General features: G+C 39.8%; 1 protein-coding gene across 1 annotated transcript in view; it reads left to right on the forward strand.

Moving 5' to 3' along the window:
- The window catches only part of LOC103556530 (aldo-keto reductase family 1 member C23-like protein), a 30,998-nt gene extending 23,782 nt beyond the window's left edge, over positions 1-7,216 (forward strand). Inside the window, exons 9-12 of the mRNA XM_070601960.1 lie at positions 1,154-1,263; positions 2,406-2,571; positions 5,212-5,294; positions 6,960-7,216. Of these exons, the coding sequence (XP_070458061.1) occupies positions 1,154-1,263; positions 2,406-2,571; positions 5,212-5,294; positions 6,960-7,002 (402 nt within the window). The 3' untranslated portion in view covers positions 7,003-7,216. The remainder of the gene's footprint in view (positions 1-1,153; positions 1,264-2,405; positions 2,572-5,211; positions 5,295-6,959) is intronic.
- Positions 7,217-25,558: the final 18,342 nt, after the last annotated feature.

Here is a 25,558-nt window from a genome sequence, read left to right on the forward strand (position 1 = left end):
TCATCGAATATTCTGGAGTTATCCCGTTGTTATCTTGTGATATTACATAACTTATTTCTCTATTCCTAGTTTCTGTGAATTAGACGTTAGATGTGAATGTCTTATTATATTAAGGTTAAACATTTTTGGCTAGAAAATGTCCTTTGCATGCTGTGTCCCTCCAATTGCACTCTAGGAGAAGCTCATCATGACAAGTTGTTATCTTACCACTGAGAGAGATGTTAGTTTTGTTCTCTTGTTAAACAAGTGGTATCCAGGTCTTTTCTTTGTAGATGTATATTTTCCCCTTTGAAATTACCTAGCAATCTGTTGGGTGATGACGGTAATTAGGCAAAGTCCCATGGCCCCAAATTTTCAAGTAAAGGTTGAGTATCTATCAAAGATTTTACCCTGATTTAGTTATTTCATTGGGATTTGTAAGTAATTATTTTTAATTTTAAACATTCCATTTAATTTTTTTACCTGACAATTTATTGTAAAACGAAAACTCTGTCATCAAGTCAGGATGAAATATGATTATTCCTATAAGGCAGGGTAGAAACTTAATTCCTTCCTTTTAGTTATCAGTGTTACCAGAAAGCAGTTATGTAGCAATCACCATCAGTGGAAACAAAGGTTTTTCTTCTCTCTCCCTCTCTCTCATCACTATGGACTCGCGGATTTTTACTTACTCCGTGCATTATAATGGCTTTTAGTCATTATTCCCTTTGATGCTCAAATCTACGCAAATGTCACCAGTGGGATCCCCATCAAACTGGCTCTTTTGTCCTTTAGACATTCCTTCATGAGTCTTTGAGTAGTTTCTGTTTTTCTGGCACAATTTGTCCAAGGCTCAAACAGTTCTTTTTTGTCCCAGATCTGGAATTGGCCATGTCTCCTTGGAGTGTACAATCATACTGAGTAACCAAGATACACTCCATACAGTCAGTCCCCTGTTCTCAAAAATGTAATTTTCTTTTTTTTTTTTAACCCTTTTAGGGAACAGAGAGATAATACTTATTTTTTAAACAATCATTACTTGATGTTGATATTTCCAGCTTAAATTGAATATTACACAGCTTTTTATTCAGCTCTTTCTTCCTTTTAGCCTTTCTCTTTCATAGTACTGTTTCAATTTCATATAGTCTGACACTTCTGTCTTGGTATTCTACAGGTGGAATGTCATCCTTATCTCAACCAGAGGAAACTGTTGGATTTCTGCAAGTCAAAAGATATTGTCCTAGTTGCCTATAGTGCTTTGGGAAGCCAACGTCCAAAAATATGGTAAAGAAGACAATGGGGGGGCCAGACCTGTGGCTGAATGGTGAAGTTCACATGCTCTGCTTGGGGCATCTTGGGTTTTGCTGGTTTGAATACTGGGCACAGACATGGCACCACTCATCAAGCCATGCTGAGGTGGTGTCCCATATAGCATAATGAAAAGTGTGTACAATTAAAACATACAACTATATATTGGGGGACTTTGGGGAGAAGAAGAAGAAAAAAACAAAAAAGTAAGACCTTTTAAAAAAGAAAGCAAGAAAATGAGGATTTTACCTGAAACATCATTTTTAATGAAGTATTTTCAATCATATCGTATTCAGTCTTCTGGAATTAACTCTCAACAAGTTTGTGGGAAAGAGGGGAGGGATGGAAAAAAATCCTTCTCCTTTATCATTCCATAACCCAGCCAATGATTTTACAGTATATGTGCCTGGTTGCAGATTAATCAATAACAAATGTCTGCATTACAATCTATATATAATCCAAAAATTGAGACAAGAGACACAAGCTTAAGTCATGATTTAGATACGTATTTACTAATTAACACCTTTCTAGTAATATACTCTCTAAACCTCACTTACTTTGTGTCTGAAATCAGGATAACAATATTTAGCTCCAAGCTTTATCCTGATTTAAAAAAACTACAATGTGAATCATTTTTGTAAACTTCTACAGAAATATTGCACACTGTAAGTAATGATAAAATCAATTGTTCTCATTTTGGGTCCACTCAATTTTTATCAACATCTCAGAAAAGTTAAAAATATCCATGTTCTCTTTCTTTTTCTTTTTCCATGCTCTTTTCCTTTCTTTGGGGCTATGACCAGAGAAGAAAAACAGCCATTGAGAAATAAAAAATTTAAAAAAAAACATGATTTTGGAAGCATTAGTCTGAACTCAAGCATGCATCAAAATGACCTAGAGGGCTTTGTAAACACAAAGTTTCCGAACCAGGTGGTCTTGGGTGACACCTTGGAATTTGCCTTTGTAACAGGATCCCAGATGATACTGATGCTGCTGGTCCAGGGACCATCTTTTGAGAAGCACTGGTCTAGAGAGGACCTACTTGGTCTATTTGGGAAGCCTCCTAACAAACTGAAAACTCACCCTCAGGTCTTCAGCATTTCTACATTTCATTCCAGGGTGGACCAGAGCTCCCCAGTCCTCTTGGAGGATCCAGTCCTTTGTGCCATGGCAAAAAAGTACCAGCGAACTCCAGCACTGATTGCCCTTCGCTACCAGCTACAGCGTGGGGTGGTGGTCCTGGCCAAGAGTTACAATGAGAAGCGGATCAAAGAGAATGTGCAGGTGATGAGTGAGGCTGTGGGCACAGGCCTCCTAAATAATATCCTTCACATATATTCTTCTTTGTAAGGCTCTCAAGACATCTTTGGGTCCAAATGAGTTACCTGTTAATTCCCATGTATGTGTGCCTTACGTGTATTCCCCCTAGTTTTCTCCTAATGTGGCAACAGGAGAGGTAGCATGGCTGGATGGAATTCAGATTGGACAGAAAACAGAGATTTTAGTTTCAGCATGAATTCTGCAATGTGCTCTGTAGCCCTGTGCAAGTGAATCTCATTTCCTTCATTCTAAAAGGAGGGAATTGGATTACGTGATTTTCTTAGTCCGTTAGGGCATCTGTAGTGAAATATCACAGTCTAGGTGGCTTACGAACAACAGAAATTTATTTCTTACGGTTCTAAAGGTCGGAAGTCTGAGATCAAGGTGTCGACGTGGTCAGATGAGAGCTCTTTGCTGGGTCACAGAATTCACGTTGTATCTTAACACAGTAGGAGATGCAAGGGAGCTCTTTCAGGTCTCTATTATGAGGGCATGAATTTCACTCAAGAAGGCTCCATTGTAATCAACTAATCACCACTCAAGGGCCCCACTGTCTGATATTAGCACAGTGAGGGTTAAGTTTCCAACATGTGAATTTGGGGGGGGCATGCAAACATTCAGATTTTAGCAGTGATCTTCTGTCTCCAAATTACTGTGGTTTTAGTTTGCATTTCCTTGAATACTAACCTAGTTTCCTTTGCATGTATTTAGTATCTTTCTTTCCAGTTTTATGAAGTCTTTGTCCATTTTTATTAAGTTATCAGTCTTTTTATCTATGTGTAGAGAGACCATTAGTAAACCATTAGCTGTAGCTGTATAACAAGCTATCCCCAATGTAGAGGTTTGCTACAGAAGCCATTTATTTAGCTCATGTATCTGTAGTTTGGCAATCAGTCTGTGATCAACTAAGCAGTGCTATTCTTGGCTGGGCTCTCTCATATATTTGCAGTCAAATGCAGAACAACCAGGCAGCTCTGCTTTAGAAGGTTGATTTAACTGTTGTCAGATGTGCTTAAACTCTGTTCCATACAATTTTTCAAATAGTAGACTAGACCATAGCCAACTAGCCTGTTCCTAATCTCGTCACAGCGGCATGATCCCAAGGCAGTGGGTGGATACTTCCAGCATCTTTTCAAGTCTAGACTCAGAATGGGCTCACCACCGCTTCTGGCAAATTATCTCGTCTAGTGCAAGTTACAGGCTAGGCCAGATTCACGGGGTAGAGAATCTTGCAAAAGTGTTGTTGTCTTTCTGTTCAAATTTTGGTCTCTAACACCTCTGAATTGACCTTTTAATATGATGTGAAAATAGACCCAATTATGTATATGATTAAACGGAAATCCAAATGGCCATATTTTCCCACAGATTTTCACTGTCATCTCTGTCACATATCAAATGTCCCTCAGTCCATTTCTGGACTCTCTCTTCCATTAAACTACTTACTCACTTTTCTGTACTGTCTAATTATAGTGGAAAATAATTCTTGCTTTCCAGAATGGTAAAAATTTTTTTTCATTCCTTTTTCTTCTGTAATCATGTCCTGGCTATTCTTGACTAGTTGTTCTTTTATGTAAAGTTAAAATGTGCTATTACTTATCAACTTCCACAAAAAGTAAAAGTGTAAATCTTTGGTTCATATTGCATTGAAACTGTAGAAGAATTTGGAGAAAGACTTCTCTACAATATTGAGATTTCCAATCTACGATTATGATATGAATTTTTAATTACTTTTCTGTTCTTTATATATTTTAATAAATTTCACAACCTTCTCCACAAAGACATTTACACAATCCCTTTATTGGATTTTTTCATAGATAACTAGTAATTTTGATATCCTTTCAATGACTTTTCCTAATTTTTTATTTTGAAGATTTTCAAATGTGCAGAAAGGTTGAAAGAATAATGCAATAAATGCATAACTTAGATTCATCACTTGTGAAATTGTTAACATGGTGCCAGCTATCTATCTATCTATATCTATCTATCTTCCCTCTCTATTTATCACTATCTAGGAGTATTACTTTGAGTTTATGGATTTATTTGGTTCAAATTTTAGCCATTACTGATATAGTTTGTGATGCTTGAACTGTTCCACATTTAGACAATGATATCCTCTTCAAGCCAGTTACTGTGTCTTTTGAATACGACGTCATTAATAGTTGGACAATTATTAGTTTAAATTATCTTGAAAATTTTTTATTCTCATTCTAACTGTTCATTGGTGGAATATAGAAATCCACCTGTATTCCCAAATTACTAAATTTTGTTGTATAGTCTTATAATTTATCTCTAGATTCTTTTGGATCTTCTAAGTGCATGACCCTATCTCTTTGAGTAATGTCAGTTTTCTTCCCTGTGGTCCTTTAAAGATCTCCATTTTGTCTGTAGTTTTGTGCAGTTTCAGTATATTATATCTGGCAATGAATTTCTATTTAAATTTTGCCTTATATTTATTACCACTTGAATATTTTGTTTGATGTCTTTAAAAACTTTTGGAAACCCCTAAGACATTTTGATAATTGCCTCTGCACCATTTGGTCTGATTTGCTTGGATTTCCCAAATTGCAATTACACAATCTAAAAATCCTTCTACTTCTTTGACAGATTTTTGAATTCCAGTTGACTTCAGAGGACATGAAAATCCTAGATGGCCTAAACCGAAATTTTCGATATTTTCAATTAAAAATGTAAGTAACTTTGGTAAATTGTGCTTGCCTTAATTTATTTTCTGATAATGAATGTATGATGATTGTTAAAATTTACCCAATACCAGGAAGACAGATACCAGTTTGAGTCAGGGATGAGACAGGAGTTTTCTGGAATCTCATCCCAGACTCACTCCAGAGCTTTGTTCACTGACGCAACAACAGGGTGAGTGGGCCAGGGTCAGCTTGGACTTACACACATACGTCCTGCTCTCGTCACTCCAAGGAACTTTCCAAGAAGCTAGATATCATTGTTGAATCCACATCTTCCATGTAGGCCACCCATTTCTACAACAATCCGGTGGACGTACGTTGTGGATATAACCAGTGTAGCTTAATTCAATGTTTCAAATGTTTATCATCTTCTTCCAACTTCTCAAATCTTTATCAGACTAAAGTCTTCTCCATCAAGCTTGTGGTCCACACCAGAAATGCCCATCACCCCCATATGGAATCTTCATGAAATCCTGCCAAGTTTATGCCCTCCATAAGTTTCCAAATCTCTCCCTTCCTTTTCACTGCATGTTTGTCCAGGACCCAAGTACTGCATTTCCCTCCAAAAAGACTGTCCGCATGGGGTCCATAGGAATTCTTGGTTTAGATTTTCTGAAATATGGAGATCTCAATGCAGAGGACAATGTTTCAAAAAGAGATTTAAACCAAAGGAAGAGTGTGGAGGCAAAAGCACCATTGTTGGAGAGGATTTATAGCCTCCAAAAGAACTTTACTATTGCTTCATGCTCTAAGTTTCTGGAATTTTGAGAAAAAAGCTTCATTTTATTTGAGGGAAGGGGAGGAATGTACATTCTTTCTGCCTGGGAGAATTTCAATTCATAGTAGTAATACATGTGATAATGTATGGAAAAGGATTAGCATAATGGCAAGTTGCAAATACTAAAATGTTGTTAGATATATTATTCTGTTTGATAATATAGAGACAAATGAAGAATAAGAGAGGCAAATCATGCAGAGAGAAAAAGAGAGTAGAAATCATTCCGTAAATCTTACAGTTAATTATGTATTTTAATAATAAGCAGTCATTTCTCTATCACTTTCTACTTTGGGTTATTGCAGAATAGAGATCTCCTTACTGTACAATAAGCTCCTTGGGGAAGGGACTCGATTTTTACACGACATTCTTTCCATTTCTAAATCTAAGCAGATGTGCTGTATGTGGTGGGCAGTTCATAAATCATTAATAAATGTAAAAAATGGAAGTGAAATTACATTCAGTAACCTGTATCACCTAAAGTATTGATTTGTGCTGAGCATGTAGCTGGGCATCTCCTGTTCAAAACAAGGCAGAATCAGTCTCTTCTTCTCCTGAGAGTTTAAGATGAGAAAGGGCGGTCTATCTCATTACCTTCTTGACAAATGTAGCTAGGGAGAGAAACATATTTGAATATTTGACTCTATGTTCTGTGTATTAAGTTCTGGGCAGAGAATACAATTTAATGATTTAATTATTCTTACTGTTTTTTGATTGTTATCAAGTTATGTTTGTGAAAGAAAGAAAGGCAGACTTCACAACCAGTCATGAAATAAAATGTTTGACTCTACCCTAATGACAGCTCCAGAGATATCACTTCTCTACCACCCTAGAAACAGCCATTGACCCCATGTATGCATTGTCCTGTCTCATTGTAGTGCTGCTGACCACCCTGAGTATCCGTTTGCTGATGAATACTAACATGGAGTCCTTTGTCCTGACTTCTACCAGAAGCCCTGAATGCGGATAGTGACACAGGAAATGTCTCAGATGTTGGCGATCAGACACATCAGCGTGGGCTCCATCCATGCTGCTCAGCAACCCATATTCAGCTAGACTTAAGTCTATAGGTCAGGAAGGAAAGGCACTCAATTTTTGTCACTTTCTGTGAAAATTAAAGACTTTTTTCCCTAAAGACTCTTACGCAGTCCAGTCTCTGTTTTGCATATTTTCTTCCCTTCTGACTCATTAGAGCCAAAAACTGATTTGCCTAGATTTGGGGTGGGAGGGAGATGAGATACCATAGCAGAAATTTTATAGACATTTCTGGAGTGGGATGGGTAGTGTTTTTAGCCTCTAGGGAAGTAGCAATTAGCAGGCATTTGTCAGTCAGTGTTCCTTTAGTCCCTTGGGGAACAAGAGGACACACTGCATGTGGTCTGGAAGATGAGGCACATATTGAAAGGATGACCAGCAATGCATAGGCTCCCTTCCAGCATCACAGGGGATCAGAGCTCGAGAAACCCCAGAATGACATTTCCCAGTGGCAGGGCTGGCCCGGAGGTGGGAGGGGCACCAGCCTAGAAGGATGATTAGGATTCAGACATACAGAAGGTTTAGGAGGAAGGAGCTGAGCACATATTTATTTGGGAAACTTTGGAAAATGCTTCTTTACTACTTCTCTCTTGCACATAAAAAGAAACTTTCCACAGTATTTTACCAAATGTCCAGAGCTGGGAGTCAAGACTAGACTGCCACATGTGCCCATGCAACCCTAACGCACTTACTGGGTTGTAGTTGGGTAGGAAGTCAAAGAAACGACTGACTGATCAAATTACCCTGAACATTAACTCCATGTTTATCAAATTTTCTCAGGTTCAAAAAATTATTAATTTGATATACTTGATCTTTGTAAATACTTCATACACAAAGAAAGGCACATTTACAAATACAAAACACAAAATACTCCTAAGCCATTACATATTTTCTGTAAAGCCAGCATAATATAGCAAATACCTTAGTAATTCCAGTTCTCCTAAATTTTCAAACACCATTTGAAAATGTATGGATGCAAAAATAGCACAATGCTTACAACATTGATGAACTTTTAAGAACATCTTTTATGAAAAATATACATTTATTTTCTATATTTTTTTAATGGTACACACTCAATCATGTTATCACAGAGAAGCAAATTTTTATTAGATCACTTTGTTAAAATATGGGACAATCATGGACCAAAGAGGAACAATCAAAGAACTTTGGGAGTAACAGTTGTTCAGAACCTGGTGCACCTTTAACACGTATACCTGCAACTATTGCTTGCTCTTATGACCACATTCATCCATCAAATCCACGGGGCTTTCTACAGCAAACCTTGACAGATGGAACCTAACGGAAAGCTGTGCCACCCGCAGTCTTCCCTAAAATGATTCTCCCTTCATCTTAGAGAAGGCCATCTACGTTCTCAGATTTTAGTTCACATATGTATGGCTGTAGCATAAGCTTCTGCTGTTAAGAACTAGTCCATAATTATTGGGATTGAATGCTTTCGATAGGCTGCAATTGTGCCCCTTTCACTTTTTTATAATTTCTCCTTGGGCTTTTTTGTTTAGTCAACATATTAAAATTCTTCTGAAAGAGTTGCCCCTCTGGGAAGATCAGTGTATATGACAAATGTGGCCAAGTAAACACCCTAGGCCTGCTTCAGGCATGAAAATGACAAGGAGAAGATAGAAAGCCTCAAGAAACAATACTAACTAATTCAGAACTGTTCACAAAACAGTGCCAAATTTTAATAACATTGAAAAAGCTAGCAGTGACGTCATCACACAAAATACGTCTCACAAGCCAGTAGTGTCATCCCACCCACATCTAGGTTATCCATGACCAGAAGGGAGTTGAATTGAAAGCTGCCTGTTTGGCCCTCCCAAGATACCTTGAAGTCTACCTGAAGTCTATCTTTTTACTTACTTATGGGTGGCTGCTAAAGACTTTGCAAGATGGCCTGGAATGTAGAAAAAGTTTAATGTTTTTATTACAAAGGAAACTGTGTTGAGCAGTGCATGTTTGGCAAGCATTGGTGCACTTTCTCCTCCCCTTTCGGTGACCCATGTCTCAGCTCTCACCTGGGCCCACACATCAGAGGCTCCATTGATGCCACAGCAGACAACCTATAAAAATGCCAAACAGCTGCATTGGCTAGCCTCGAGTCTCAGAGTTGCAAGTACACCACCCCCAACACATCAACTCTGGCCATCTGGGCTCATAGTGTCACTGACTAACTGCCCCGAAGAACTCAAGGGTGAGTTGGGAAGCATTTAACTGTTTAAGAGATGCAATCACCAGCCACCCTGAACTAGACTAAGCCTTAGCACAAGAGCACCGCCTATGACCTTTGCCTCATATTTAGCGCTAAGATCTCCTCTCCAGAAGGAGCTTAGGCCTTATTACCATAACCTGCAGTGTATGTGCAAGCGTGTTTTCCAACTGAGTCTGTGAAAGGGGATATAGATCTCTCCCTTTTGAATAGTCATTTGCCATCTGAAATAAAAGGCCGCAGCTTTCCGGTTTTGAAGATAGCCATGACATTGAAAATGATTCTGTGTGGCCTCCTATTTGTTGCAAATATACCTTACTTTGTGTGACAACTACTTCTGGTGGGGAGTCTAATTTCAACTCACCAGGGGGCAAACCAAATTTAGTTTGATAAACATAAGACACATGGCCATAGTGGTATCCAGGCTCTGCCTTGGGACTATACCTGGACAAAAGGTTATCCACAAATGTGTCTCTTGTAACTCCATTAAACACTGGAGACTCGCTCAGTGGGGAGCTCTTCCCTGTGGCTGGTTACTTCACACCAGTTGGCAAATCGATTATATTGCTCCACTGCCCTCCTCAGGTGCCACGTGATATGATCTTATGTGGTACACACACAAGCTAATGCTTGACTACCCAACAGGGCAAGCCAGTGTGGACTCCACAATACAGGCATTAGTCTAAGTTGGTACCTTTGATCATAGACTCTGATCAAGGGTTTCCCCTGACTTCCAAGTCCATACAAGCATGAGTATTGGAACAAGGTACACAATGGAACTTTTACCCTTCTATTACCCTCAGTAGCAGGTTTAACTAAAAGACATAATGGCCTCCTTAAAGAATTGCAGTGTTAGCTACAATCATGCAATGGTCCCCCTAAATGGGTCTCTCTCCTGCTTTAGGCCTTGGTCCTATTACATTCTAGAATACTGGGCTTTAAAAGACCCCATACCAACTTTCATAAGCCACCACATCTCTGCTCATTAATTTTCAAAGGGAGGTAAAAGGATTCTGTGTTCATAAAGAATCTACGTTTGTATTTACCTCCTCACTCACTTCCCCCTTCTTGTTTGATTTCCTAACCATCTGTCCTCCCGTGAGTGCTGAGGGCAGGGCACATCCTATGACACAGTGACAATAGAATGCCCTCAGGGACTCCGACGGCCCTGCTGTGAGACCCACAGGAAAATCCTGTCTCTTCTCCCTGCTCCAAAACCTTTACCAGAGTTTGCAGGATGTAAAGGCTGGTTAATAAATCCTAATGCCCTCTCTGCTCCCTTGCAGAAAATAGTAATAATTGCCCCAGGGTTAACTTTAGGACCAGTGTGGACCGCTAAGAGAGGAGATGGCAACCTCCACTTAGTGAGCACCAGCTGTAGCCAAAAATGACAGGGAAAGAAGTTCTTGTGCTTTTGGTGGAGGCCCTAAACCACACACGATAATCAGGAAGCCACACTCCTATCGATATGGATATAAAAGGCCCCTAAATCCACAACTGTTCCCCTCTCCCCTGAAAAGGATACAGCTCCCTGGGAGAGCAGCTACAAAAGGGACAAGAAACAAATGTATCAAATGCAACTGTGAGACCTTATGCTGGTTGGTTGTGTCTATACTTGCTCTGGGTTCTTGGCTATTTTACAACACTCACGTTCAAATACTTCGACCTGAGGATAGTTACAAGCTCCTGGACAATCAAATGCGCCCCTAGAACAATTGGATATTTTCAAATTGGAAATGTATTGAGTCTCTCCTAAATTTCTCAGACCTGCTTGCCACTGTGTATGGCTCATCCAGGGCCTAGGTGAGCACAACGTTCACATGCCAGATGGACAGCCTGAGTGCAGAGCCACTCACAAGGGCATTACTAGAGTTGAACACATTTTACCCAAGGTGGTACCACCTGAACTCTTTTGACACATACCCAGATTGCCCAAGGCAGCCGTCATGACTTACCTTGGGAAAATTGGGTTGTTTACCAACTGTCCTGATGTCCCAGTTGCCCTGGATTTCCAATGTGCTTCCGGTAAGGGAGGTGTACGGTCAGGCTCAGAAATCATTGCACAAGCAGGCCAGGCCTTTGCCAACCTTCAAGATCTCACTGATATTTGCAAGTCCAGCTCTTGAGCCCAACCATGCCAGCAGGTCCCCCCGATTGCCCAGGCCAATTTTAATCTTAGAGAGCCTAAACTTAGGAACCCCACACCACCTGAGAAGGTAGCCACTTGGGAAGGCTATCTCAGGCCCAGAAAGACAATGTCGCCCCAGCCCAAGGACTCACCAATGGATATAATGGCCTCTCAGACCCTTCCATTTCCCAGGGACACCACAGAGGGTCCCTCATGAGGCTACAACCATGCACCTCTGAGTGACCAATTTTACACAGAGTACTGTGTAACCCTGGACCCTACTGACACAACTGATTTTGTGACGTTGCTGCTTGTTGGTCCTGCAACCTTGCTTGCTCAAGGACACCTGTGCCACTGCGAGTCCTGCCCCTCACAAATGGGACCCCAACAAATCTCATGTCCACCTTCTTTGGGTTCAAGTGCAGTGATTGCATAGTACTCTCAAAGGTTCCCACCAACGTTACCACCCTATTGAGCCTACATGGCTCCCTAGAGATGTACCCTCCCTCTGTACACTCCAACAAATTTTGGGAGACTTTTCTTGGCCCCAAAACATACCACTAGGAGGCCCCCACAAATACCTCTCTCTCTCTAGCACTAGATAATACCCATCCCAACACAAGGGCTCCACTGGAACTTTCCCTGTCTCTTATACCAGAGAATATCTTTCCCTACAAGAGTCCTCTACTAACACTCAAATTCCATCTTACATGATAAATTATCCACTGCTGCAAGTGCCCTCCACCGATATCCTTTCTCTTTAATACTAGAGAATACTCATTCCCACATGAGCCCTTCACTGTAACCTACACTGACATTTATACTCTAGAACACCCATGCCAGGACCAGACCTTGACTAACATCCACTGTCTGTCACTTACACTAGAGATTCATCATCCCAACATGAGGCCTCCAGTAATAAGCACTCTCTCTAGTACAGTACGTAGTATCCATCATAACACTAGGCTTCCACTGACATCCACCCTCTCCATTACACTAGAGGATACCCATGCCATCACATGGACACCACTGACCCCGTCTCTCTCTTCTACCATAAAGAACACCCATACCTGCTCTTACATGCCACACTGTACTGCTTGAACCCTGATCTTATCCCTCCCACTGTTGCTCTTCCATACTTCCACATCAGCACCACCAACATACATGTCCATCTTGTTCAGATCACATCTGAGCTTTTAAACAGATTGTCATGTGGATATGCCCTGATCAGTCTTCTTACCAAACCACCATGCATTCACATGCCCAGAGATGGGGCTATTGTGTGAACTGTGGAACTGATACCGCCACTTCTCCCCCTTCACAGCCCATCTATTTGGTGATCTCCTTTCAGAAAGACCAGCTATCAATCACTTGCCTCCTCATCACTGTAGGATGTCCTGTTCTCATTAAGGACACACCTATCCTGCCTACATTCTTCTGCCAACATCACTTGTGAGCCCTATCTATCCCAGGTATACTCTTTGATGTGGCAGCATTGCCACATGGCAGGCAAACTTTTAGAGGCCAAATGCCAAACGTCTCAGGGTTTAATCTCTCAAATTACACAGACACTACAATCTCTTGGCCTCTTAAATCAGTTAACATCTCTCACAGAATCTATACATACAGGAATTATCTTGTTGTCCGAACACATTTCATTTTTTTCTCCCCAAAGCCCCAGTACATAGTCCTATATCAAAGTCGTAGGTCATTCTAGCTCTTCTATGTGGGATGCCACCACAGCATGGCTTGAGCAGTGTGTAGCTCCACGCCCAGGATCTGAAGTAGTGAACCCCGGGCTGTTGAAGTGGACCACGTGAACTTTACTCAGGCATGGGTCCAGCCCCTGAACACATCTTCACAACAGGACAACTGGAAGGATGGGAGCAGGACTTGCTGAAAGATAAGGAACCAGAAAGCCAAAAGGGAAGGTGGGGTGACACTCAAGGCCGTTGTGACAAATGTCACAAGATACCAAGCACTAGATCTTATCTTATCAGAGAATCACTTAATAAAGGCTTTGACAGTGGTCAGAGTGTGTCTAATGCATTGTTATGTCTGGAGAGGAATGATATCTACAATTGATTACCCTTAGTTTCATACTAAGTAGATTAACTTTACTCCACCAATCAAACATGGAAATCAATTTTTATTGAAAATCTAAAAATTGGTTAAAAGTTTTAAAAATAATATCTCTGAAATAGTTTGTGCTGAAATTATAAATTTAACACCACTGATGAAACAAACTGTAAGAAACCTTAGGAAAGCAATGATTGTACAACATATTACTATGCCAACACAAACTTGTTTCAGAAGATTTTATGTGTTCATTATTTCTAGTTCAGTTTTAACTGTATAGGTATACGGCTACCTATTTTATTGTTTTCCTGGGATTTCAATAATCTTACCAGATCTGAAAGTAAAATTATACCTTCAAAGATAAGCCCAAATATTGTGCAGAGTGACTTCAGGGAAATGGCAGACTAGGAAGCACCAGGAATCTGTCTCCACCTAGACAACAATTGTGTGGGAAGAAGCTGTCTGAAGGAATGATTTTGGAACTCTGGGGTGACTTTGAAAGCTTGTCACATCCAGGGGAAAGCTTGGCTGGTAAATCACAGTTGTTATGATTATGGAAACCTGAGGTTCTGGTGTGGCTTGCTGGAGGTAGTGTGGGCAATACAGAACTTGTCTTCCACGTATCAGTGTTCCATGATTTGATTATGGGCTGCTGCTTCTGATTGCTGAGGTGCAAACTGAGACTACTGCCCTTGGCTCATACCCCACCGGCTAAAGTGGCTTCCAGGGGATTTAAAAGAGCCACCCTTGCTCTGTTGGGAATTCAAAAACACTGTTATCGATGGCATGTGCTTGAGGGAGGGGCTCATGTCAGTGTAGGGCCCTTGGAGTCCTCTTAGTCAGGCAAAAAGGATCATGAGGCAGCAATATCATGGGGGGTAATTTAGCTCAACTCAACAAAGCCATATACCAAACACTCACATGTGACATCGTACGTAATGTTGAAAGACTGAAAGCATTCCTAAAAGATTCCTTTAAGATTGGAAACAAGACAGAGTTCCCATTTTCACCACTGGTATTCAACACTGCTCTGGAAATTCTAGCCAGAGCCTTTAGACAAGAAAAAGAAATACAAAGCATCCAAATTGGAAAGGAAGAGGTAATACTGTCCATCATCACAGATGACATGACCTTCATGTAGCAAATCCCAGAGAATCCACAAGAAAACTACTAGAGCTAATAAACCATTCAGCAGAGTCGCAGGGTACAAGATGAACACACACAGATTGGTTGTGTCTCTAGACGCCAACACTGAACAATCCAAAAGGAAATTTTTTTAACAGATGCAGAGTTTTTGTTAGTGATGACAAAAAGGATTTGGGTGTAGATAGTGGTGACGGTTCTATAGCATTGTTAATATATTTAATGCCACTGGATTGTACACTTATGAATGGTCAAAATGATAAATATTATGCTATACAGATTTTATCACAATTTAAAAACTAATAACCTATAGGAAGATAATCATATATATTATAGTAACATTTACGAATGATATAGAGCAGACTTCCACAAACAATGGCCCGCGGACACAGCTCACTATCTGTTTTTCCATGGCGTGTGAGCTAAAAATGGTTTATACTTTTGATCTTTTTTTTTTTTGCTGAGGAAGACTCACCCTGAGCTAACATCCAAGCCAATCTTCCTCTATTTTTCAGTATGTGGAATGGCAGCCAAGCATGGCCGCTAAGAGAACGGTGTAAGTCTGTGACCGGGAACCGAACTCCGGCAGCCAAAGTGGAGCACGCTGAACTTAACCGCCAGGCCACCAGGACTGGACCTAAACATCTTATTAATGGTGGAAAAATTCAAAAGGTGAATAATATTTCATGACATATGGAAATCATGTGAATTTCAACCTTCAGTATTCAGAAAGAAAACTTTTTAGAACAAAAAGATTAGCCCAAATTGCTGAAATTGGATGACTGATTTATTCCTGGTAGGACCCCGGGATGGTTGCCTCTCTGAGAATGATTCCAGTCTAAACCACTGATTATCAAACTGACTTCTGTTTTTATGGTGAAATCTTAGTTTCTACACACTTTTTAAAATGTCCATGCCTTCTGCCTTTCCCTTAGGTTTTAGCATTTTCACAACCTGTTATCTCCTTTATTGACACACCTAAAACTCTAAAAGTAGAGTTTTCACGTATCAGTGTTACATAGCATAGAATATTTAGTTAGCTTTCTTCCACACTGTCGAACTCTGCTTGACCTTGGGTGATGCAACTGACTGCTGGGGTGCTTAACTTTCCTTTGCTGCGGCTACAGATGGGATCGATAGTCCATCCTGCACTTGGCACACTTTCAGAACTGCTTGGCTTGCTCTTAATTTCCTGCTTACAAAACCAGAGAGGTACATAGCTCTCTTTTAGAACCTGACGTTAATATAGAAGCAAAATTACTCATATACATTTACTTTCCTTAAATTATTAAAATCAGTGAGAAATTAAACGTACTTTATTTTTGCCCGTCCTTCCTTAACATTTCAACTGCCGTTTCCTAAACTTAACTTGATTTTCTGTTTTTAAGGATAATTACAAACTCATGGCTTTTCATAGACTCTACTTTTTAAAATGACTGTGCTAATATTATTTTTATTTTCAAATTGCCAAAACTGTTCTAGCAGGATTCCCTCAGCTGACACCTTTGTCTTTTTCAGAGTTGTTGTGGCAGCCATTGTAAGCAGCCTTGATTTCTGGCAACAACACAATGTTCAGTTCTGTCCTGAATTTTCCGGATGCAAGATAAAAATAGCTACTCACCAAGAAGTCAGCTTTCATTTAGAAGGAAATAGAGTTTGGGACCAAACTCTGATCATTAGTGTTGCACAAGAAATGGTGCTGAGCAAATGTGCTACTGCATACTCTTTGCCTCCTTTAGGAGAAACAGAGCTGGAAACATTATTTTAAAGTCATGAGTTCACATAATTCTCCCACTTTAATATATTAATATTTCTCACAGTGTGAGGTATCATCACCCACTAATATTTTCTACTATGTCTACAGTTACTTTATTAAGGAAGTTGTTTAAAGGAAACTAAAACGAAATGAAGGAATCAGCAGGCAAATAGAGGTTCAGGTTTGAAGAACGTTGAGAATAAGTACTGAGGGGAAATTGCAGAGAGGGAGGCTGAGTCAAGGAGGCAGTCTGCATCAAAGACCACAAAATACCAACAGATCTTTCATAATCACACAGCCCCTGGTGTGACCTGGGGAACAAAGAGGATGCGCCAGTAGCTGAGCTGGTTTTGCAAGCTCAGAGGTCTCAGAAGAATTTCTAAACTCAGCAAGACAGAGATGAAAGCAATTCTAGGCAATGGGGCCAAGATCAGAAGTCAAAGTGCAAGAACAGGGAGCCATCTGAACAGAGGAGGTCAAGCAGGTTGAGAAGGTGGCATTCTAGGACTCTAGATATTTTGAAGCTGACATGTGCCAGGAAGTTCACTGTGATAAAGGGGAGTGGAATATGCCATCCCAAAATATGCCATGTTGGCTTATTGCTTATTATGAATTAAAGTTACTTAAAAAACAGCCAGTGCAGGGGGCTAGCCGGTGGCTGAGCAGTTAAGTTCATGCACTCCACTTCAGTGGCCTGAGTTTGCTGGTTGGGAACCTGGGCATGGACCTACACACCACTTATCAAGTCATGCTGGGGCAGGTGTCCCACATATAAAGTAGAGGCAGGTGGGCATGGATGTTAGTTCAGGGCCACTTTTCCTCAGCAAAAAAAAAAAAGAAGAAGAAGAAGAAGGAGGAGGATTGGCAGTGGATGTTAGCTCAGGACTAATCTTCCTCAAAAAAAAAAAAACACAAACAACAAAACAGCTGGTACAAGAGGAACACTCTCACCCTCTTTTTTTCCCTAGAAAGCAGGAAATACATCTCCCATGTGCAATTACCCTCCCTGTAGCAGGAGAGTTAAGGCATCCTTATCTCCAGAGATAGGGAATTCAGGGCTGAGAAGGCTGCATAAACAAACCCTGTTACTTCCTTACTAATCTGCTACCCCAAGCCCAAACCCCTTTCTCTCGTCAATTCTTCACAAATGTATTGTTTCCTTGTCTAAAAAGTATAAAAACTGTCTGCTTTGGTCACTTCTTTGAGTCTCATATTATTATGGGCTCCTGTATGTACGAAATTAAAGTTATCTTTCTCCTGTTAACATGTTTTATGTCAACTTAATTATTAGATGAGCCAAAGAACCTAGAAGAGAAGGGAAAAGTTACCCATTGCTATAGTGGCCAATTGTTCAATAAAATCTGTTAGTCTATGGAATTTAAAAATAAATTTTAATCTGTTTCTTCAAAACCAGTACATTTTCATTTAGAAATTTTAAAGATTGGCTATTGTAGATAAAAGAACAAAGTCACAAGAAAATAATAAATATCATAGTAATTGTCAACGTTTTGGAATTTCATACTTCATTTATGCATTGTTAATATAGTTAAATCTTACTTCAGTCACTGTCTCTGTACCCGATATTTTTAAATAATGTAACAATTTAACAATTTTACATTTATTTATAAAATATGCATAAGCATCATTTGTATACATTATTTTTACTGTTTGTATATTACTCCATTATTATATTATAATGTTATCAATGCATTATAATTGATGTATATGAATTATAGTGATTTTTAAGTCAGTGGTTACTGAAGTATTGCTTTGTGGGGTTTTTTTTTGAGGAAGATTAGACCTGAGCTAACTACTGCCAATCCTCCTCTTTTTGCTGAGGAAGACTAGCCCTGAGCTAACATCCGTGACCATCTTCCCCTACTTTATATGTGGGATGCCTACCACAGCATGGCTTGCTAAGTGATGCCGTGTCGGCACCGGGGATCCGAACCGGTGAAACACAGGCCACCGAGAAGCAGAATGTGCGAACTTAACCCCTGTGCCACACGGCCGACCCCTGAAGTAGTCTCTATTATTAATAATGCTGCAATAAATATGTTTGAATATATCTTTTTTAAAAAATTAGATAATTTATTTAAGATAGAATCCTAGAAGTTGGATTTTTTTGTGTCAAAGTTACAATATATTTTGAAGCTCTTACCTGATATTTCCAAATCAATTTCTCAAAAGCCTGTGCCCCCGAATTGCATTCTGATCAACAGAGCATGCAAATTCCTATCCCATTACTGTGTGACAGTATTGGGATAGCTCATTTAAAAGTTTCTAAATAGACTGATGAAAATGTATTTCCTTTTAATGTAGATTTCTTTTTTTCACAGAAACAATTTTTATTGCGGTGTAATTAACATATAACATTAGTTTCATGTGTATGGCATAATGATTTGATATTTGTATATATTGTGAAATGATTACCACGATAAGTCTAGTTAACACGCATTTAATGTGTATTTCATATGTTTAAGTGAGGTTGAATATATTTACTGGTAATTTATAGTGCTTTTTTATTGGGAGGCCGGGGAGTGAGATGTTTTAATGCACCAAATCAGGAATGAGAGGAAAAAGATGTGAAACATTAAAACAGATTCCAGAAATTAATCTACCAGTCTTACTTAGCTTCTTTTAATTAAATCCATTCTAATTACCAGGAATAATATATGACAGAAAAGAAATTTGACAACCCCAATGCATTTGTATTATTCTAACACAGTCTCAGCATGATTAATCCTTGATTATTTTGCCCTTAAACTATTTAATGAAGCTCCTACATTTCTAAGTTTGAATTAATAAATAAAAAGAGCAGATGAAATCCAGGCATTATTTGCCTCATGCTGTGATGCAGTAGAAAGTACACAACCCATCTCAAAAGTAGTTTTGAAAAAAATCCCAACAATCTAATCAAGCATTTACAAATACCCACTTATAGCAAACTCAAGCAATGGAGGGACAACTTCAATAAAACCAGAAAGGAACCAATAAACCAAATCCAGTATGTAGAACAGTAGAAGAGTCTCCAAGAGGCTGATCTGGTTCATGCAGTAAACCAAAGGCATATATATATATGTTTTAAATGGAGGGACTATTGGAGAAAGCTGTGGCTTTCCTAGTTGTACACTAAAATCACCTGGGATGTGAAAAACTGCTGCCTGGCGTCTCCCTCCTCCATCCCGCCACAGGGATTCTGGTTGAATTCACCTGGGGAAGGCTGAGCTACGGGCGTGCTAAAAACTCCCCAGAGGATTCTTTGCAGATGATGACAATGCTCTGAAGTTGTATAGTGGTAACAACTCTATAAATATACTTAAACTGCTGAATTGTATTATTTAAAGGGGGTGATTTTATGGTATGTGACCCATATCTCATTAAAGCTGTTAAAAAAATATATCAATTGTATTATTTTCTTCGCTCTGCAGTTTTCTGTTAATGAAGAAGAAAATCAATGGTTGTTTGGCCAAAAGAGTGAAAGATGAGTCAAATGAGACTCTTTTCTCTAAAGCTGAATGATGGACACTTCTTGTCTATACTAGGATTTAGCTCCTCTGCTCCTGGTAAGGTAGTCATATGGTTTTGGAGATGCGGGTGGTAAGCAGACATGAATCCCAAACAGAACTAATCACTGTGTTAATTTGGGAAGTTCCGATGGGCCTCACTTTCTTCATTGGCAAAATGCTTCTCTCCAGGTTAGATTATTTTGTGCATTAAGTCAGTGCTCTCCAAATTTTTATAGGCATGAAAACACCTGAGAAAATTGTTAAAAATGCAGATTTAGGAAGGGTCTATTTACAAAGGTTCTGATTGAGTAGATCTGGGATGGGGCTCAAAAATCTACATTTCTAATGAGCTACCGTGTGATCCTGACGCAGCTTGTACAAAGATCTTACTTGGAGTGCGCTGTATCAGGGAGATGGAAGTCATCTTTCAGCAATTCAATGGTGGTTACATCCATTTCTGTTAGTTCCACCTGCTGTCCAGATGTAGCCATTTCATAGTGTATTAGAGTAAATGAAATCCAGTTGTCATGATTACCGCATGTCAGAGACTTTGCAGCAAGCTTGCATGTGACAAACTTTCTCTGTAATTTCTGACATCAAGTTGTCCCTGTCCACCACTACTCATAAAATATCCAGAGAGATCTCGATGGCCAAAGGACCTGGAGAAAGAGAGACAAGATCAATGTTAGAGAGAGTTTCGGTGGTCTGGGGTGGAAACCATCTCCTAGAGGCCAGTTTGTTAATACTGTGCCATGGCGAGAGCCAAGTGGCACTCGGAAATTTTCTGTTTGGAAGACTGAATACCATGCATGTTTCTGGTTCGAACACTGCAACCTTGCAAGAGCACATCTTCAGTGGTTCTTGGTGAAGAAGTTTATAATTGTTTAAGGAAAGTTGTAGGATTGATCCCAACACGAGAGCCACAGGGTGTGTAAGTTGAGGATTGCAGCAAGACACTAGCATGAAGTGTTGGTTTTATTTTGACTTGACTCTTTAATCTGTAGACAGTCAATCTCCGTGAGACTAGTTAACTCATCAGGACTTGCAAATGAAAAAATATACCCAAGAGGCACTTAAATTACTGGGTGAGGTAGAGGAGGGTAATAGAGAGGGAAGGATTATGGATAACTTCAAAAGTCCAGCCGGGTGGGCCAGCAGAACATTAGGAAGCTAAGAAAAGTTACAACGTTGTGAAGCAGAAAGTGTCACCTAAGAACCAACTTAGTAACCAAAAAAAGAATTAATTATGAGATATTTTTGAATAAAAAAAAGTTTATTTTCTTTTACATTTTTATCCTTCCTTAAAAGTAGTTTGAAATATTTCTCCAAGATTACATAGGTAAACCACTAATTTACTCTGTCTGAAGTTATATCCTGATTGCATTGATAGGTAATTTTTGGCATTGGATTTCTGGGTGGAAACCAGGTTAATAATCTCTTATAGAGCGAATTTATTTAGGAATGTAAATCTATAGATTGTGTAAATCTATAGATCATGTGGACACTATAAATCCAGAGATAGACAAATAAACCTGCTGATGTGCTGGCGCCAGCTCATGGGCTCAAATGATTTGATTGTGAACGTTTCCCAATATTGGTAGCTTCAAATTAGCCATGGCGGGAGTATTTATACCATAGAAATTGGCAAATACTAAAGATCAGGATTCTCTTCTTCAGAGAGCCAGTTGTTAAACATTTATAGTATTGGTTATGTCAACTTTTAGCTTTGTCACCTCTTGTGCTTAGCCCTTAGAAAAGCCATAGGTTCTGCTAACCATAAAGACAAGTTGTACATTTTTATCTCAAAAAATACAAATGTTCTAAATTTTCTAAGTTCTGTGATGACTGACTTCAGATATTTTTGAAAAAGTATCACACACTATAAATCTGCTTCATGAAGTGTCTGACAATGAGTGATAAAGTACCTACATTCTAAAAGAAACTCATTGCACTAAGAGAATATTTTGGAAACAAATATATGAAAATATTCCTGTCATTGTGAGATTTTATTGCTAGAATGCTCAAAGTGTGGGGCCTATAAAAATTCCCTGAACACTTTGAAAGTTTGCAGCACAGTTTTTAAATCTGTTTGGAAATCTTCCAAAGAAAAAGTTTTGGTAATTTTTAATCTGGTTGCAACTAATTATCAAGAACATTTGAAGACTCTTAGGCTAAAATTTTTTGCCATGAAAACCATGCTTCAAATTAAACTGAATTTAGAATGAAAAACTTCAAATTTCTATTTCACAAAGTGTTAAATCAAGATTGACCAAAAAATAGTAAAGGATAGTCAAACTATTGCTTTGAAAAGAACTTTCTACTGATCACAGTATATTAGAGAGAGCAAAGAATTTAGACCATGAGTACAGTGCTTATTTTCCAATTTTTTATTTCATTTTTGGCTCAGCTTAAATTTTTTTTCTGTTTTGAGTGTATTTTATAACGTATATAACAAATGAGCAAAGAAGTGCACTTATATAATTAATACATAAAGAAACAGACATATTTGGGTGCAAGTTCAAAAAATTTTACTAATAGAGGTTCAATCAAAAAAGATGGATCCACTATTTAGAGATCAAGTTTCCCCTGTGTGAATCAGAGAGGAAAACAATGATGTCCCGTGTCATAAAGGTTCTTCAGCGCACATACAAAAAGGTCAACATAACAGCTCTTGAAACTGGGTTTTGCTACATTGATTCAGCTTATATCTACAGGAATGAGGGCAAGATTGAACAGACTATTCCTCAAAAGAGTGCAGATGGCACTGTAAAGAGAAAGGATGTATTTTACACCTCAAAAGTGTTGTGTGTTTACAGTCTTGTGCTGCATAACGACATTTTGGTCAACCATGGATCACATAGGTATGACAGTGGTCCCATAAAATTAGCACCACACAGCCTAGGTGTGTAGAAGGACATACCATGTAGGTTTGCGTAAGTACCCTCCATGAGGATGGCACAACAATGAAATTCCCTAACAACACGTTTCTCAGAACATCTCCATTGTTAAACGATGCATGATGACACAGACACAGTATGAGTGGGGTGAGGTGCACATGAGCAGGTGTTCATGACTTGTCTGTTGCCAGAATATTGCTCCATTAATTCACCATTTATCCTTCCCTGTTAAACCCATGGACAAGATGGATGGAACGTGAGATGACTATGAGTGTCTCTGTTTCATTATTAAACAGCTCTTTTTCAGACCTTCCCCACCACCGTTCGGCAGAGCCCATTCTAAACCTTCCCTGCAAGAATGGGAATGTAATTGTGGAAGTCAGAGACGAGAAGTTAAGCCCACGTGGTCGAGTCAGTGCTCAGAGTGGCACTTAGGTGACGCCGAGCCACTTCCTCCAGCTTTACCTTGAGCGTCCCACAGCTCAGGGAGAAAGAAGATTCCCTGCAGGTTTATCTACAGGAATGGACAGTCCAGCATCAGGCTCAGTCTTCCCAGGAACTCTCCGTGCAGGACACTACATAGGCTTGCCTCTTCTCATTGTAAACTCTTCCTCAGAGTGGGATCTCCATTCCCGTAAACAACTCCCTTTCTCATCACCATCTGAAATGTTTCATAGCCTCTGCTAAGGCCGTGCTCCAACTACCTTTGAGAACCATCTACACTGTCCTCCAAAGAAGGGAAGAGGGAATTCTAACTCGGGCCAAGGACAGATAATTGACCCAGGGCTAAAGCCCTTGTTTGTGCATTGAGCGCCTCAGGAGGGTCTCTTTCTCTCACCTCTATTGTTTTTAGAATGCTTACTTAGAGTTGCTCTTTGGTTCTCTTCTTGGTTGAAAGTCTATGGTCACAAAAGATCCCTGAGGCTTTCCCTGCTTGGAAGAAAATGCAGAGACGTTACAAGTCCCTGCAGAAATCAGAGTGGCGTCAAGGAGGAAAGATGGGATAGAGTCCCTAGGCTGATTGCTAGTCTAGGAAACATGGACTTACGCAGGGCTTACCCAAGCTCATAAATAGGGATTAGAGACGAAAACCTCTGCTGGGGATGCACAGGCCTCGTCTGTGATGTTTTCTCTGCATGCTTCTCTGTCTTAGGTGCCCTGCACTGGTAGGTCAAGTTAAAGTAGACTAAGAAGCTGCATTCACAGTGGTGGGGAGCCTAACGGTGAGAAATAATCAACATGATCAACAACATTCTTACCCCATTATAAAAACCTCAACTTTCTACAATTCCAGTATGAGTCTCATCAATACTGATTAACACAGAGATTTTCCCAATTTAATGTATGAGAGACTTGATGGCTTTTCTGCTAATACTCAGCAGTTTACTGTTGATCGCCCCCCATCTCAGCTAATACCATTTTAGGGTGTGCAATGCTGTTCGTCACCCTCTGGGTTGTGTTCATGTGATTCTGTCGTCACATGAAGAAGAAATCAACACCAACCCCCATCTTTCAACCACATTAGCTTTGCTGTACCTTCTGTCTCCCGAATTGGTCCAGCCAGCCCTGGAAGCATCATTTCTCCTTCTCCTTTGGCTCTGAGTCTACCTCCATTTTGGAAAGATAGCTCTGCTGGACGTGGGGTTCCTGGTTCACAGCATTTTTTTAAAACACTTTGAATACACTGTTTCACTGCTTCCTGGAGTCCACCATTTCCGGTAAGAAGTCAGCTATCAATCACTTTGCGGTTTCCCTTATAAGTGATGCATCCTTTTTCTCCTGTTGTTTCAAGATTTCTCCTTGCCTTTGGCTTTCACCGTTTTTACTGTGATACGCTCAAAGAATCCAGGATCAGCTTGCTGCATTACAAGAAACTTTAAAGGAATTTCTTCAGGTTGAAGTGAAATGATGCCAATGGAAAGCCAGATGCATAGTGAGGCATGAGAGCATTGAAATGGCAAGCACGTTGGAATGTAGAAAAGATGCTTTTCTTGTGGCTTGAATTCTTTAAAAGACAACTGATTATCTAAAGGAAAAGTAATAACATAGTATTGTCTATAACAACTGGAGGAAGAAAATACAGGAAAAAATGTAACAGAGGACAGGATAGGAGTGAATGAAAGCATCCTGCTGTGAGGCTCTCACATTAGGTGCCCCGCAGTCCAATGTCTCTCTAAGTGGAATGTAGTACATTAAGGTATATACTGTAAGCCCTAGAGCAACCACTCAGAAATCTGCTAGGTTGGTAGGTCTGGACTATCATAAAATAGATCCAGGGGCCAGCCCCATAGCCGAGTGGTTGAAGTTCCATGTGGTCCACTTCCGTGGCCTAGGTTCACAGGTTCCGACCCCAGGTGTGGACCTGCTCCACTCATCAGCCATGCTTTGGAGGCATCCCACACACAAAGTAGAGGAAGACTGGCACAGATGTTACCTCAGGGCTAATCTTCCTCAAGCAAAAAAAGAGAGGCTTGGCAATGGATGTTAGCTCAGGGCTAATCTCCCTCACGCAAAAAATATATAAAATAAAATACATCCAGTCCAGCAACGTGGTTAAGAATACAAGGCCCTCAGTGTCTGGCCTCCATCTTTTTTTCCTGCCTCCTCAATAATTTCCTGCTTCCTTTTTCCCTGCCGGTCCTCCCTAATGTCTATCCACAACACACCACTCTTCTCGAGCTAATGATGCTGTTACAAATCTCCTGA

The sequence above is a fragment of the Equus przewalskii genome, chromosome 30 (assembly GCF_037783145.1).
Source record: "Equus przewalskii isolate Varuska chromosome 30, EquPr2, whole genome shotgun sequence".
In the NCBI taxonomy this organism is placed as follows: Eukaryota; Metazoa; Chordata; class Mammalia; order Perissodactyla; family Equidae; genus Equus; species Equus przewalskii.